Raw genomic sequence first — 18,326 nt, forward strand, 5'->3', positions numbered from 1 at the left:
AATGTTTAATTGCGGTTCCCTATTTCAATTGGACCAGCATATCAAGTTAGTGCAGGGCACATCTATTTAAAGGACAATATGGGGAGGCCACCAGGGGATGCAGGCAAGGTGGCTGACTGAGAGCTGAGCTCCATCCCATGCCTTGGTATACAGAGGGGATAATGTGAACTGCGGCACCTGACACCCTGCTGCAACGACTTTGTAAGAGTCAGACATCATTGTGCTCCGATAGTGATGAGAAATACAAAGTACTGCCCCGCCCGCGGCCATCAATTCGCAGAGACATCACGGCTGGTATGGCCCCTGGTGGCTCTACACCAGACTATCCTGCCCTTTCGGCAGACAGAAAACTTGAGGTGGAGCCGCTACCACCCCGAGAGCGACAAGTGTCCGGCCCGGGTTCCCGGTGAGTCACCAGGCCACATCGCCACAGCAGATTGAAGGATCACCCGCACTGCAGCTGGACAGGCCGGCAACTGATGCACCAAAAATCAGACATCAAGCATCCAGGTGGCAGCAAGTGCGGAGCCCAGAGGGGTGGACCCCGGTTCCTGCGTCACCCAGGAGACCCGCACCACAAACAAATACACCATGGAGCGACGCCTGACTGTATAGGAGGGACCACCCCCAGCCACCCGATCCAGGCATCTTTGGTGTTGTCCCTGAAAGGGAACAGCGGCCCCTGCTACTGACACGCTGAAGAGAATGGGCCTGACACACAGGGACATTGAGGCTGCAGAGAGTTCCCGGGGCCTCGTAAAGACCAACCTGAACATAAATGCAGCAGGCATAAGAAGCACATCACCCTGAACCCCCATAGGCTTTTTTGGAGGAGGGAGTACCAACATACGGCCATACGTCACCTAGACACTGGGAGGCCCTGCTGTGAGGTGCAAGAAAGGAGAGTTGCCCTGGTCTCAGGGAAGAACTCTTGATTCCAGGGCCTAGGGTATGACGCAAACCACCATACAGGCAGGCTGGAGGTGCAACAGACCCCTGAGGCGAATTTGGGGCAAGGAGGGATGCCTACCTGGGGGGACTGACCCATGACCCGGGATATCCAGCGCCTGACACACTGAGGGATCTTGCTGTGGACCCAACCCACTAACGTACAAGGGCTGAGAGACCACCACCGATACCAGCCACAAATTATCCCTGGGGAGTTTGGCACACAGCCTGGAGGCGCAGGATTGGACAACAGAGGCCTGGCCACACCTGGCAAATTGCGAGCAATAGGAACTCTTGAGGGGCAGGAGTGGACCCGGAGCACGTATGGGTTGGAGAGGTGCCCTAGCCCAATTTATATATTAAAGTTACGGGGAGATGGTGGAGGTTAAGGGAGATGGGGGACCCCCCACTTTAGCAGAACATGCATACATCAAAAGTGATATACAGTCTGAATCAACACCACCTCACATTTCCTCATCACAGTCCCCAAGTAACCCCACCTCACTCTTGTCACAGGGTCTGCTATCCCACCTCACTGTTCCCCAGAGTGAGTTGGAGGTAGTTGGAGAGGCAGTTTAGTGACAAGGAAGAGTGAAGTGAGGTAGTAGCGGTTGACTGTGTTGGGGAAGAGGGAGATGGGAATAGTGGGGCACTGTGATGAGAAAGAGTCAGGTGGGGGTGGTGAGGGCTGTGACAAGGAAGAGTGAAGTTTGGAAGTGGGGCACTCTTCCTCATCAGATTCCTCTACAACCCCACCTCAATCCTCCTTGTCACACATTGTCTGATAAATTGGGGATAGTGGGAGCAGGGTGTGGGGGAGACGAGCCAGTGACCTTCCAGGAATACAGGCATTTCCATGTAATAAATGCTGCATTCCTAGACAACTCCTCTCTTTGCGTGTATTGACAATTATGTTTAACCGATGTTAATATTTAGCATGAATTTAATAATTGCCATGCTGTACACTGCGTCTGATAAATGAGTTTTGATTTATCTAGGTGGTACATAACACAGCTGTACCCAATGCACTTGCATTTGACTGGATTGGAAAGAATCTGTATTGGTCAGACACAGAAAAGAGAGTAATTGAAGTTTCAAAATTCAATGGCTTATATTCCACCATTCTTGTGAGCAAATGGCTGAAATTCCCAAGAGATCTATCCTTGGATCCACAAGCTGGGTATGTATGTAATATTACATTTTCCATTTCATTATATTTTCCAACTTTGATTTGACTCATCAGTCAGCAAGATCGAAAACATGAAAACGTCAGATGGTTTTCTGTCTAGTACCACTGACACATTATGGTACCTTTCATCTCAGCAGAATTGTTAGGACACCTTTGTATAGGTGAAACCTATTAGTTTTAGACATAATCAGGGCATAAATATTCAAGCAATATATAGAGAACCGAAGTGCTGAAAAAGTTGAAAATAAATGGTTGAATAGACAATTTATTCATATTTGTCATGTACCAAAATTCCGAAATGCCATAATCTCGAGCAAGGGGAGCAGGGGTTGCGGGGGTGTCCCACACTGCCCTTGTTTGACATTATGGTTTTGGGGGTTGTGGGGCGGTGTCCCCTGCTGCCATTACATGGAAAGCGGGGGACAATAAAGAAAAAAGAAAAAGAAAAGGGACCCTGCGGCATCAGTTCCCACTCATAATTGGGAGATTGAACTCACGTCGCAGGGAGTAGCCTGAGGCACGGAGAAGCCCGACGCACGGAGAAGCCCGACGCACGGAGAAGCCCGACGAAGGGAGAAGCCCGACAAAGGGAGAAGTCCAATGTTGGGAAGTGAAGGCAAGAAAGTGCAGGTATGTTGGGATAACTTTAAGGGGAAAAGGGGTGTTGGGTAGAGGGGATAAGGGCATTCGACATTTTTGCATTGCAAACATTTCAGCTTAATGTGTTTCTGCTGTGGTAAAATCTGCCACACTTTTAACCCATCGATCACAGTCAGACATATTTAATTCAATTCTTTATTGCAGCAGTTCTTGCAGGACCTAAAGACATTAGAGCTCACAGCACAGCCGGGTTATAAGAGAATTCACTTTGTTCGTCATTGTACTAAAATAATCAATAATAATCAATGTGATAACGCTACAAGAAAAACGCAGTCCCAAACTACACAATATTCAAGCTTCTGCTTTGCCTATTGAAAGTCTTGAATGCAGCCTAATATGCATAGTGCGGGGCACCGCGCCAAGCCAATCAAACATTACCACCGAGCACTCATTTAATACATTTGCATTACAAAGCATTTTATTGTTGTGTCTGTAGGAAAAATGCCAGTATAAAATGTTGATAGGTGCATCTCGCATTCCAATAAAAAATGTACTGTTCATGGTCATTCAATTATGCTTTAACATTCTGTATCAACCATAATCATCGCAATAAAACTGGTTTTGCTATAAACCGAGCTGCGTTGTGCATCCCACAGCAAATCCCTTGTATCCGGCACTCTTGTTTCTACAATGTCATAGACATAATGTGTGGCCCAAAAGGTAGATCTGAAAAGAACTGCAATTTGTTGTTCATAGCTGCATGACAATATGAAATGTTGTGGCAACATATATTCTGTGCTTCCTGAAGTAGGAGAATGGCTCAGTAAAGCGTTATGAATTTTACTGTAGAAAAAAAATTCAATTAGGTGTTCCTTTTTAGTAACTTGCACTATAAATGTATAATACAACCTAGAAAGATCATATTTTTGTAATAAAACAAAGCAAATAACAATTTAAAGGAAAATGTGTTTGTTAAGTAGATCTATATTTTGACTAATGTAAGAAGCAGTACATTTTATTTTGTCATAATGGGTCTCATTACAAGTTAGCTGGTCTGGATTTTCCAGAACATCTAACTACGAGGTTTGTGGCTGTGTGGTGTTACACTTGCCAGGTCTGACCTGGTGGGTTTAACGCCACCAGCTGCAGACGGACGTGGAAAGACTGGCAAAATTACCCATGGTGCCGGTGTTTCAACTGCCCCCATTCCCGTGGAGTCCTACGCAACTCCACGGGAATGGGGAGTAACAGAATGCTGGCTCCGGAATTACCGGACCACTGGTAATGCCCCGGTAATTCTGGCAAGTCCGGAGCCGGTAAACCCCCACGAGTCTGGTGGCAGCCTGCCGTTCTACTGTCACGGCTACCGCCGGACTCGTAATGGCGCCCAATGACATTTAAAATGCCTAAAAAGCTACATTGAAAAAGAAAACATGCAAAACAGCAAATATCAAGATGAAAAAGATGCATGGATACTTAACATACCTATGAAGACTTGCCCTAGCCATATATACAGTTGGTGTTGCAAGTGTGAAGGTGAAGAAGGCCCTTCATGAGCAAATAGAGACTGATGTCTTCTTAGAGAAACAAGACTGACCATTTGGCAGCAGCTAATTATAAGGATTCCCATTCAATAATGTGCACCCATTTGAAATCCAAGAATAGCACACCTCCAGATCTCATTTGGAATTGGAAGTGTGTGTTTAATACACATTGAATTGGTATCAGGTAATAAAATTGCGGTAAAAATGTTGTCGGTAGAAGAAATTGCCATGGTTTGACCCAGTAAAGGTGTACCCCATTATACGATTAAAATGGAGCAGGGGTTGCGGGTTGTCCCCGCTCCCCTTAAATGGTATAATGGGTCCAGGGGTTGCAGGGGTGTCCCCTGCATCCTTTAAATGATTGTGGTGGCAAAACCACAGAATTTTTGCGGTGATATTTTGTAAACACAGCCATTTTTGCTGCGATTTTAAGACATGGGATCATTTAATTTACTTGTGCTTCTCCCTATACATAGACCAAAACATGTTTCACCCCTGCAGGTGTTTTTTTCAAAGCCATTGAACTTTTGCTATTTATGCCTTTTGTTCCAGAAAGTATGGCTGTATCCATAATTAACATTCATTTGGTGTATTTGCTAGCTGCTAATCGTGTCTTTGGGTTTCAAGCACAAGGATTGCCTTTAGCCATGCTCTGCAGCCACATATAACGATGGAACACAATCCAAACTGTTAAGAATGAACATATGAAATCTCCTAACCTAAAGGATATAAACTGAATGCAGCATGTTATTGATGAGGCCAAACAATGAACAGTTAATGCATGAGAAAAATTATCATCTCCAATCCTCGGTCCAACCGATCTGGTTGTGGAGTAGCCCTGATCTTGCCTGAGTGGATCCATACCGCTCTCCTGCCCACCGAGCCTTGCTCCTCCTTTGAAAGCCTTGTCTGCAAGCTTGATGTCTCACCTACTCGCTCTCTCACCCTTGACACTATTTCAAGGTCCCCTGTCCCTGTCTCTCTCGTCCTATTAAAATGGGCCGACATCTCCTTTCTCCTAACTTCTACCTCTAAATTCCTCCTCCATGGAGACTTTAACATCCACCTCGACTTCACTGGCTCTGTATAAACACTCTCCCGTGATCTCTGTACCTCTCTCTCCCTTACTCTCTCCCTCACTATTCTCCCTTTTGGCAATACCGACTCTGCCGGACACACTTTTGATTCCTTCATTCATTCTGATCTTCCATTCTCCAACCCTCTCTCTACCCCCTCTCCTGTTCTGACCACTCCCTTATCTCTTCCCGCTTGGGACCTCTCCGATCCTTGATCAAGCCTCCCCCAGCACTGTCAGCCTCCTTTGTGGCCATCCGACCAATAAAGTGAGTGTCAGTAGATGCGTTTGAATCTACCTTCATCCCACCTCCTTCCCCCTATTGACTCTCCCACTGAATCGGTCCTTAACAATCTTCATCTCACTATTACTAATATTCTTTTTTGACACTATTGCCCCTGTCAAGAGGATCTGCCTGAAACCTGTCTTCAAGTGTAACAGTTGGTACAACTGCGATCTAGCCTCTCTGAAACACAAGTGTAGAGCTGCTGAATGGAAGTGGCAGACCTCAGGCTCATCCTCTGACAAACTTGTCTGTCGCCTGCTTCTAAGGCAATGGTGTCTCTCCATTTGCTCCAAAAAGAGGGTCCACATCCAGGACCACATCTCTGAACTAACTAACAACACAGCTGAACACTTCAAAATCTGCAAGGAACCATCCAATCCATCTGCAGTCTCTACCTCACCTCTTCCTCTCAGGCCATCTGTACTGCACTGGCCACCCACTTTACCTCTGAAACTCCGGATATTCTGACCTCTCTCTCTTCCTCCACTCCTCTCCCTGACCTCTCGCCTCCCTTGGCCTCTCCCCAAATCCCACCCACTCTGCTCTCCTTCCCTCCTATCACAACATATGAGGTCACAAGAGAAGTACACTCTATGAAGGTCTCATCCAAACAGGTGTCTCCCTGTTCTTCCACAACCATTAAAGACAATATCTCCTCCCTTGTACCAGCTCTCGCTGACATCTGCAACCACTCTTTAACCTCTGGCTCTTTCCCTTACTCACTTAAGCACTCCCTTGTGCACAAACTCCTAAAAAAAGTCCTTTGCCGACCCCTTGTGTCCGGTCAACAAGCCGCCCTATCTCTACTACACCCTTACTTGGGAAACTCCTGGAGAAGTTGGTATTCCCCCAACTGACCCAATACATTGAGCTTTTTGGTTGTCCACAAGACCATCAATACGGATTCTGAGCATTCAGAGGCACAGAAACTGCTTTCCTGAACACCTGTTAATAATTATCCTGCTGTTCTCATTGCCCTTATCATCTTGTCCACATTTGACACGGTCAACCACTCTATCCTCATAAAACGGCTCTAAAATACCCATGGCATCTCATACCGGGCACTGGATTGGTTGGCTTCCTCAATGGTTGACCCTCCCAGGTGACTGTGGGCTCCTTCCCCTTCTCCACCTCTCCCTCAGCTTCTGGTGGCCAGTGAAAAGATAGCCATCCAGGTCTTTAATCCATGCAGTAACCAGCACTGACCCTGCTTAGCTTCAAAGTAAGGAAGGGGCCACTGGACGGATGGGTGACAATCACAGTCATGTGTTTTCTTAGTTTTAAATATTTCATAACACACTAAAAAAGCACACGACATCCACATTCTTTTGTTTTAAACTGTGCCACTGTCAGGGCTTCAATCAAAGTTTTGCAACAGAGATCATTTTTTGGCCTTTTGCTGAATTGTATTCTGGTTTTGTTGTCTCCCAGTCAAGATGGGGGGGAATAATGTCACAATTGTAAATGTTTTGCCTAACATATGTGTGTTGTTCAAGTTAACTTTATAAAGCAGTGTATTGTTTAAAGCCAGCATTGGGGTGAGGAAGGGAAATGATGAGAGGGCAAGTAAGTCATGAGTTTTTGCCCACGATGTAGCAAGAGAGTTTGCAGTACTGGACAGTAGTGGAGTTAATTTTCACTGATTGTGGCTGCTTTTCAGGGCACAATTAAAGGACACATGTGGGAGGACAGCATAACTTTTTTTTCATAGGGTGGACACAACTCCTATTTCTTTTTTGAGGATGGCAAGCATGCTCAAGTATTTGTCTTCCTGTATTTTTCTCAGGTCTGCATGCCCCCAGTGCAGACACTTAACCACAAGACCTCAAGCACTTCTTTCATATTGGGAATTTGTTTTCCAGGGAATATTTCACAACAGATTGCTGGCTTTAAAATGTGAGCAATTTTTATATTTTTCCACCCTATTTATTGGAACATTTTCTCTCTCAGATTAGGTGCTATTTTGTGTTTCACACTTTAATGGGAAGGTAAATTGAACTAAATTTGTATATTTTATTTTAAAATATATGTTCACTTACACTGTGTATTTTTATGGGTGCAAGCTTTTGATTTTTGCTAGGGGCCAAAGTACCTGGACATAAGTTATTCCTGCAGCCAGTAATTTCTTTACCTGATCTGTACTGCTTAAACACAGTTAGTTGGGGTCATGAGATGCATCACATCAGTCACAAAGAGACCAGCCTTAAAATAAGGGGCTTGTGGCATGCTGCTTAACCAAAGTGTGTGATACTCGGAAAATCATTTTATCTCACTGGACATTGCCTAAAAACACTGTGAGTTCTCAAATCCTTCAATCTTTTATACAGAACAATACCACTGTCCAAACAGGTTGAAATAATGTTGGGGATTGATGAACTTCTTTGAATGATGGGTTACATGTGTCTAAAAAATTTAGAGTGTCGACTGGCCACCCGGGGGCGCACACATGCAAACTTCCTTTGTGTGAGCTCCGCGTAAGGGTCCTGAGAAGTGGATTGAGCCCCCACCACGAGACCCCCCCTGACCTGGCAACCACCATATTCTGTTGTCGGAGAGTCATGACCCCCTGGGGAAAATCCCAACAAAAATCAGAGCTTCCCCTGCAGAGATACCTGCATCGGAAAACCTGACGCTCACCTGTGCAACAGGCCTGTGAGCACGACGCGCATTTTTGTGCAGTTCCCAAGGCCTGATAAGGGTGGACTGCAGTTCAAAGCAGCGTCACCACCTTCCATTCCCGTACCAAGGGCCCTTTTCAAGGAGAATTCTGAATCAACACACCCTAATGCCAAGGCCCATCGGAGGGGAAACACGCCTACGCCACAACATGTCATGAGACGGATCCACTAAAGCTGATGGACGCGTACCCGGAACTGAGATCAAACTACTCTAACTGCGAGTCGGCGTCGAAGGGACCCCGAAGCAACCCACCGGAGTCCAGGTAACGGTGCCCCTGTCCCTTCCCATCCACCAGGCGACCACTATTGAATAAAGTGGAACATAGTGCCTCCCTGCCATCGGCTCCCTCATAAGCGGGCTTTCCTATGCACACAGCCTGGAGACACCAGTGCAGGAGCCAAGGACCGCTGCGCAACGCGGAACTGCCCCCACTGCTCATTGGAGTAACAGCTCCTGGCCATTGCTTATGCATATGGTTGGGAGCTTTCACAGCCCACCATAAACTGATGACTAACGCAGGGCTGCCACAATGGTCACATAGCAGGGACACGCTTCGCTGCACGCATCCTTCTTCCCCCCAGTTCCTCCCTGCACCCCAGGCCCCATCAGCGACCAACTTCCTCCCAAGAATCTAATCACGTTTGGGTCTCAATGAATATCAGTTCATAGGCCTGACATCCAGCTGCAGGACCACCACAACCAATACTGCTACATTTCCCCCTCATGATTTCTGGAACCACGTGGAGCACAACCGCCCACAGCGATCCTGTGACAGGGGTCAGTGAGTCGAGTGAGGAGAACACGGTAAAGGCCTATGAGGTATCCAACTTACCCCGCAGATTGCAAGAACACGCCCAGCGACATAGACTACCGGGAACTCCACCACCATTAATCTATTGAACGCTCTAGATCCGTATCCAGAAGGAATCTCAAATCTTGATGCTAAAACGTACGACTGAGGGTTGGGCCCCTGTGGTACAGGGCGTGTGCCTTCCTAAGATCTCCTAAACTCCCCTTACTCTGGCTGATTTCTGACTGCGGGACCCCTTCACGGCATACCTCACATGCCGTCACACATGGTCCACGCTCGCCCGGAATACCCACAGTGAACAAACGTGGATATACACTAACAACTCCTGATCCTGGTATCAATCTGGAACCATCCGGTACACCCATTGGCTAAAAAGTGACCACCTACATATTGATCAGACAACTTCATGTGAAGACCAGACAGTGTGCCCCGTAACAGATCGCCATAAGCAAAAAATTGACTGCAAGGGGAAATACCATCCTCACCCTAACCCTGCTGTTTATGTTCGCTGGGAGGTAATTCGAAACATACAGGCTCCCTCCCACTATACGGTTCTCACAGCTCATTAGTGTCTGTCGAGCACAGCAGAGACTGTCCATTGCAACAATGGGGTCCATGGACATCAAGAACAAATTGGTGAGATACAAATTCTCACCGCCTCATGAACCTCTGCAGCTGCCCAGGGTTATGAATATGTCGACAACGGGATCTGAGGCGGCCACAACCAAGGCAGACGTTGCTCACCTACTCACTGAAATGAGAAGCATGAGAGCCGTCATCGGAAACAAGATAGATAAAATCACACACAGGATAGATAAGATGGAGGAGAAGTTGGAATACGTTGAACATAACCAAACCTCCCTGAACACCTTGGAGGCCCTAATGGACCATCGAATTGCAGAGATCGAAAACAAAGTAGAAGAAATCTACTTAAAGATTGATGATCTTGAAAATAGAGAACGATGCAACAACATACATGTGTTTGGTATCCCATAAAAAATAGGTGAAACCGAATTTGACTTAAAAAAAAAAAACTTACATGCCCTACTGAAGCTACTCTTTAAGGATGACTCAGTAGATGAACCCAAAATCGACCGCATTCACAGAGCTGGTGGCAAACCAGGCGGCCCGAGTAGTAGCTCGATTTCACAATTATGCGGATAGAGCTCGGATCCTAGAGAAAGCCAGATGCACACCACAGCTGGCATTGGGAGATTTTAATATTTCCATTTACCAAGATCTATCCTCCCTCACATTGGCGATGAGAAGAAAGTGCTTACCGATCACAAGAACGCTCAAAGACAAAGACATAAGATATCGCTGGGGCTACCCGTTCTCACTCACCTTCAAATGAGAAGGATCAACAACAAAACTTATCTCCGAGAGGGACATCTCCAGCTGCACAGTGGATTTACTGGGCACCCAGGGAGGGGGAACATCCTTAGGTGAACAGAGAGGTGAAGACAGAGAATGGCACATCAAGGGACCATGACGAAAAAGGATGCAGGGATCCAGAAAGTTCAGGAGGATGAACGCTTCCCCGGATTTGGAACACTAATTTCTCCTCCAAGCCACTTCATCTACTTTAACACCAAGCACGTGATGGCGAGATTAGGGTAAGATCATAGCTAGCTAGGCACTGGAGACCAGTGCCCAACAATTAATCACCAGATGCTGGGCTAAAAATTGCGCAACCTTGTGAAATTATAGGTTTTTGAAAGGGGAAGGGAGAGATATGAGAGACTTGACATTCACCCGGCTGCAAAGGCTGTCTTCGGGGTGTGTTGACGGGGTCCCGATGCAGAACAAGTGCCAACATGATAATTGAAGCCAGGGTTAAAGTTCATGTTAGATGTAGGTCTTTTGCAATACAAGCAACAAGTTGGGGGCTCAATTTTAATATGATTGTATTAAAAGTAGGACCGCCTGTTGTGTGGTTTTCACTGGTGGTCCGAGAGTGACTAGGTGATGTTATGTTAACCCATCCGGATAAGACGCCGAATGAGCGGGGGGAGAGAGGGACGAGGGAACGAGTCAGAGTTCATGGATGGAAGGGGCTGAAAGGAAGGGGAAAACGAAATAGAACCTTGAAGGAGCGGGCCAGGAACCAGATGGGTCAATTATCGACCCTCTCAGGGCTTATCATAACTCAACCCACTGGTAGGGAATCAATCACATGGCTATACAACACAGCAGAGTCACTAACAGACATATTTGTCATCTAAGCATAGACCCAATGCTCACAATGTCACCCACACTCCGAAATGATAAGTTACATATATGCACACTTAATGTAAAAGGCCTAAACTCTCCCACAAAACGATCCATGGTGGCCAGGGAATTCAGGCGATCCAACATAGATATTTTGTTTCTTCAAGAAACACGTTACCAAAGAGGAGAAGAGTGAGCAATCCCATGCCGTGATGTAGGTCACTCTTTCTGCAGCTCCGGAATCTCAAAAAAGGTGGGGGTGGAGATCCTAAATCGCAAAGACCCCCATATGACGACCCTTAAATCCTGGACCGACACAGAGGGAAGAGCCGTGGTAGTTGTCGGAAACATCTGTGACATGATTGTCCCCCTTGCCACTGTCTACGCACCTAAACAAGGGCAGAAAAGATTGCTCCACAAAACTGCAGAGAAAGCCTTTAACATAGCACAAGGGCACAGAGTTCTTGGGGGTGACTTCAACACATGGATGAATAGCTCTTTGGATAGGCAAACTAAAATGGACGCACATAATCCACCGCAGTCACAAGAGAAGGCTGATATTCAAAACAACCCTCAACCTGTATGGCCTCGATGATCGCTGGCACCACCTACACCCATTAGACAGAGGTTTCACTTTTCATTCCATTCCTCACGACACTCTTACACATATCAACTACATCTTCCTCTCTGAAGGCCTGCTACGAATATTACAAACCGCAAACATACATCCTATTGCATGGTCAGATCACAACATGGTCTGTGTACACATAGGCTGGAATGACCTCGCCCCCCGGAAAATTAATGTAGATGCAGTGAATCCCTATGGGCCGACACAGTCTTCAGAGAAGACTTCGAGAATGAGAATAAACCATTTTTCATCACTAATGACACAGATGAGGTTGGGAAGTTGTCTGTATGGGAGGCGGCCAAGGCTACATGGAGAGGTGCACACATTAAAGAAGGGGCTTGGAAAAAATGGGAACGTGCTTTGTCGGAAAAGAATATTATGGAAATGCTGAACACGGCGGAGAAATTGGCACAGTCATCCCCACATGAAAGACCCAAATATATTGCTGAAGCTAAATCTCAGGGAAGAATTGAAAATATTAATTGTTGGCATGGTAGCCCAGACCCTGCAATATTTAAAGCAAAATTATTATGAAAAAGGTGATAAAGCAGATGCCCTCCTGGTGGCCCGGCTCCGAGCGCAGAAAGCAGAAAGATGGGTCGACTCCATAGAGAGGACAGATGGCACCCTTCTAGATGCAACAGAGTCCTCCCCAGAGGGAATACAAGAAGCATTTGCCTCTTTCTACGAGGACTTGTACACTTGCAGCCCACCCCCTCCATCAGGCAGTATTGATACATACCTTAAAGATGCAGGGCTACCCGCATTGACACACATGGAGGCCGAATCCTTAGAAACACCAGTCACAGAAGTGAAAGTTATCGATGCCATTAAGCATTTAAAGACAGGGAAGGCCCCTGGGGGAAGATGGCTTCAAGCCCGGTTTTTATAAAACGTTCTCTACACTTCTCGTGCCCTTCTTGGTAACTCTGTTCAATCACATCTTCAAAACAGGCCAAGCACCCCCATCATTTGCACAGGCCCTTCTCGCAGTCATCCCGAAGGAACGCAGAGACCCGAAACACTGCAGATCATACCAGCCCATCTCTCTCCTCAATATTGACGCTAAAATATACGCACAAATTATTGCAGCCCGGCTTGAAACGCATGTACCACAACTAATACATTCTGATCAGGTTGACTTTGTAATGGGGAGACAGGGGGCTGATACGATGAGAAAGACACTCCATCTGATACATGAAGCACAAGGGATTTGAGGTGACCCAACTCTTCTGTCCTTAGAAAGCCAAGAAGGCCTTTGACAGGGTAGCCTGGGATTTCCTGGAAAGAGTACTTGTCTGGATTGGGTTGGGACCAAAGCTCTGCGTGCCATTAAGGCATTATACACATCCCCTAAACATCTGTGACAGTGGACAGTGGCTACTCTAGGTGGTTTCTGCTAGAAAGGGGAACAAGAAAGGTTGTCCACTGTCTGCAATATTGTTTGTACTGTCCCTTGAACCACTTCTACAGAAACTGAGACACAATAATAATAAATAATAAATAATAATTTGGCAGTTATATAGCGCTACGAACCCTCAGGTATCTGAGCGCTGCTTATTATTACCCACGGTGTGTGGTGCTCAATTATCGACCTCGGAAGGATAAAAGGCTGAGTTTGGCCCCGCCGGGATTCGAACCCGCGTTAGCAGATTCTGCACCGATGTCAAAGCGAGCGCTCTACTCGCTGTGCCACTTGACCGGCTAATCACAATGATAGGGTTAAAGGAATTAAGGTAGGAGAACGAGAATATAAACTGGGTCTCTATGCTGATGACATTCTCTTACACCTAACTGATCCCCTAAATTCAGTTCCGGCAGCAATATGTATAATTGAAGAGAATGGTGAACTAGCTGGCCTCAAATTAACACAGGGAAGTCAACCTTCATCCCGATCGATAAAAGTAAAGACTCTGAAGTGGAGCAATTCACTCCCCTAGGGATGAAGGTCAGCCTCACCACACTCAGATACCTAGGTATCAACGTCACCCGGGAACTTGAAACCCTGTACCAAGCTAACTTCCCCCCACTATTGCTTACCCTTGAAAGAGATATCGAAAGGTGGTCCAGACTAGGGATGTAACGGTATAACGGTATACCTTTAAAGATACCGTGAACCACTTAATTGAACAATAATAACTGTCACATTGTTTATACCGTTATACCGTTCATACCGTAAAGTGTGCTTTTCAATCTGATTTGGAAAGGCTGCAGTAAGCAAGTGCTGCACAGTCTTGGTCTTGCACTGTTGGATGTGCCGTCTGCCAAGTAGTTTCAGTTGGAGCAGTTTTTAATGCCATTCCATAAACCACATATTTATAATGGATAATGTTCTCTAAACATATGGCAATGGGGGATTTCCCTGGTTCTATCATTGAATTTACATATAATAAGTCATACTGCGAAATTCACTCATCTCTGTGGGTATTCCCTGCTGCCATACCAAAGGGTAACATGTCCGTGATTACTGAACACCTTTTGGCCCGCAAGTAAACTAAAGGCTGTAACGTAAAGAGAGTGCATCTGTGTGTGTGTGTGTGTGTGTGTGTGTGTGTGTGTGTGTGTGTGTGTGTGTCAGTGTGTGTATATGCGCACAAGTGTATACTACCATCAGCCTTCATTGATCGGTGGCATGCAGGTTATCAGGATGGCAACATGTTCATCTTCACCAGTAGCCAGTGGGGGAGCATAAAGCCTAAATGACCACTTAAGAAAAGCTATTCAGTTTGCTTTGCCAGTTGCAGCAGGGCTCCCCCCCTCCTCCTCTCCACACGTGTGTTTGTGTTTGGTGGAAGCAAGGCATTTCAGTGGAAAGTATGTTGAAAAGCCCAATTCTGGCCCTGGGTGCCTGGTTTTGTTTGTGATGCTAAATCTGTCAATTTATGACCTTTTAGAAAATATTTGTTAAGAGTATTTAACTCCACCTTCTATACCGCGATAACCATGATATACCGTCATTTGGCAAGAAGGTTATCGTACCGTCATAAAACTAATACCGTGACACCCCTAGTCCAGACTTACTATCTCATGGATCGGCTGCCTAAATGCTATAAAAATGGTAGTACTGCCCAACATATTCTACCTGTTCCAAATGCTCCCCATTACAATGCCAAGAGAATACTTCACTGCCACCAGGAAATCCTTACTAGCTTTCCTGTGGCAATATAAAAAGCCCAGAGTCCCCAGATCCTTACTCCAACTAGGAAAAGATAATGCAGGGGTAGGCATCCCGGACATAGAAATGTATTACAGGGCACCCAACAGCGTGTACTGATTCCGCACTTGAGACAGCAGTCAGACCCACAATGGATAGGCCTAGACAACTACCATCTCCGCTCATTTACCGTAGGAGAATGGCTCTGGGTCCAGGGCCCCAACTGCGGAACAGTATCAGAACTCACCCCATCCATGGAACGATATGGGCAGTGTGGACACCAAACAAGGGAATGAAAGGAATCACGACCTGGCCCTTCCCCCTGGGACATCTATAGGTGCCAGGGATCCTAGCCGCGATCCCGGATCCAGGGAGCTACCAACCCTGGTATGAGGCAGGATTAGAAATAGCAGGACAATTATGAGGAACAACACCTTTATTACTATTCAAGAGCTTCAAGAAGCACTCTGAATAGGCCCACTTTCAGTGTTCCAATACTTGAGACTCAAGGGGGTCATGACACAGGTGATATGGAAAAGCCAACTACAGAGGGACCTCACCCCGTTCGAGAGAATCCTTGACACTGATTGAGGTCCACATCACACCATCGCTTACGCTGAAAAGCAAATGGGATGCAGACATGGGTTGACAGATTTCACGAAAGCCACGCTTACAAATATGTAGGACAACAGCGAACAAATCCATATCCTGCCAGTACCAATTACATGCCATTAAAATAATACACAGATGGCAGTATGACCCACTTAGGCTGGTCAAAATGTATCAGGGAGTGAGCCCATACTGTTGGAGGGGCTGTAGGAAAAAGGCCAACTATTGGCATATGTGGTGGGAATGCAAGGCGGTCCAGAATTATTGGGATGAAGTGCTTAGTTGGATCAAAGAGTTAGATGATGACGAAAGGGTGAAACAGCTGTTGTTGATTGTATATGGTCTTATCGAAACAGAGGAGACAATCACTAAAGTACCCAAAATGATACAAGGCATACTGATGGCCGCAAGGGCTTGTCTCACTATGGTTTGGAAAAGGGCTACTCTCCCTACCAAAACGGAATGGATAGCAGTCTCCTGAAATATTTATAGAATGGACAACCTGACCGGAGCCCTTCATGGGGACCGCACCTCTATTGAAAACGAATGGTCAGAATTCCAAGCCAAATACATTACATAGAAGAATGTGTGCACATCATGTTAAAATGTCATAGACATTCTGTAAGACAGTTGACAATGTCTGCAAAATCAAAATGTATCAATGTGTGCCTCTGCTCATCGTTACGGTTCATCTATAGACTCTGATGTGAAAAAGTTGAATTATACCAACCTTCCCTTTGGCAATATGAGAAAGGGGGTGGGGGGGAATTGAGAACAGACAATATTAGAAATGTTATTGAGAAAACTATATGCTTCACAATGATACCATGTGTTATGAGCAATGTTTGAATACTTTTCAAACCATGTTTTATGGAAAATGTTTGTAACTGAATGTTGAAACCTCTACTATAAAACCACTAAAATTGAAATGAAAAAAAATAAAATATAGAGTGGTTGTGTCCACTGGCCATAGCCGAAGGTCATGGCCAGTGGTCTGGTAGTGTTCTAAAATGGACAGTGGCACGGTCGAAGGCTGTGCCCACTGGCCAAGTCCAAAGGCCATGGCTAGTGGTCTTTTTGTGTTTTAAAATGGACAATGGGCATGGCCGTAGGCTGTGGCCACTGGCCATATGCGGAATAAAAAGAAAACATTGCATGGAATAACAAAACCCTTGACATACAAGGAAAACAATTTAGTTGCATGGACATTAAGGTGAGTTGTCTGATCAACATTAAGGTGAGAACTTAACGCAACAAAACCCCTGAAATTCAACTAAGCCACCTTAACTTCGTGCCCCTTGTTGTGCAGCCTATGACCACAATGATGACATCACTGAATATGGAACTGAGGTATTTCAACCTTCCAATCAACACACAAAACAGCAATCAAATTGAGACAAATACAGAAAAAATACAAATTTTAATCAATCCATAGCTATACAAAAACATCCAGTAAATAAGTTACATTTCCCAACAGACCATGGCATCTTTTTTACAAAACACATTATTTAATACAGCTTAATCTCTTTATGCATTGGGTTTGATAAAATGTCGATCACCAATAAAAACCTAACTGTTGCTATAATTAGTGAAATATATTGACCACTCAAAATAATCACCCACACTTTTTCTTTGGTTAAAGGCATGTACATCTCAAAGTGCTTGGTCAAACAAACATTCACTGTATCCATTAGATTGGGGCACAATACCAATTCATGTCTAAACGTCTCTACCAATGCCTTACACTTGGCTTCCATATGGTTTCTTATTAGATTCAGTCTGGTAGTTGGGAAACGATTCTCTGGATTAGCCAATGCACTCAGGTGTCATTAGCCTCCTCAAAGATGTACACTTTGAATACATTGGCCCTCATTACACGGTAGGTGCTAAGGGATTACCGGCACCGGTAAGGTCACCGGTGCCGGTAATCCCTCCGCGCCCTACTACGAGGGCCCTCAGCGGATCCCGTCCTTATCGCCTGGTCTGACCAGTTGTTAAGGACGGGACCCGCTAAGGGACTTCAGAGCTAATAACGGTACCGCAAATTGCGGTACCGTTATTAGCTCCTTCCCCATTCCCATTGAGCCCTATGGGGGCTCGAATGGGAATGGGGAATGGTATTTGGCATGGGGATTTACCAGGTCCTCCAGGGTCCCCATACCGCCTACCCAGACCCAGTATGCGGTAAGGGAGTAGCCATGCCACTAATAGCGGAATGGTTACCTCCTACCGTGTAATGAGGCCCATTGTCAATAGGGCATTCAAGTGATTCTGTTTATACTGCTCAGAGCTATGTCACTGAACAACTGTTTAATGTCCTCCCTATCAATGTTATAGAGACTAAATGAGAGTTAACTTCAGTTAAACTTATGGATTGATGTAATGCTCCATGTCCCTCAACTGTAAATAGAGTGTGCTGGCACTTTGAGAACCCTGATCACCACATTTATTGAGTCTTCCTTCAGAGACTGTTTATAACCTGCCATACTTAAAAAAGTATGGGTGATCCAATGAACTAAATAAATCAGATCTTGACCCAGAACATTGTGCTGGTTAGAGGCCATCACTAATGCCCCTTTCTTTTGAAGTGTG

The 18,326-nt window shown here is 45.7% G+C and overlaps 1 protein-coding gene across 3 annotated transcripts in view; it reads left to right on the forward strand.

Moving 5' to 3' along the window:
• LRP1B (LDL receptor related protein 1B) overlaps positions 1-18,326 on the forward strand; it is a 4,835,697-nt gene that overhangs the window by 4,089,271 nt on the left and 728,100 nt on the right. For all 3 annotated transcript variants that reach the window (XM_069616528.1, XM_069616527.1, XM_069616526.1), the window contains exon 59: positions 1,947-2,128. In XM_069616528.1, the coding sequence (XP_069472629.1) occupies positions 1,947-2,128 (182 nt within the window). The remainder of the gene's footprint in view (positions 1-1,946; positions 2,129-18,326) is intronic.

The sequence above is a fragment of the Ambystoma mexicanum genome, chromosome 9 (assembly GCF_040938575.1).
Source record: "Ambystoma mexicanum isolate Mex_15411 chromosome 9, UKY_AmexF1_1, whole genome shotgun sequence".
Classification (NCBI taxonomy): domain Eukaryota; kingdom Metazoa; phylum Chordata; class Amphibia; order Caudata; family Ambystomatidae; genus Ambystoma; species Ambystoma mexicanum.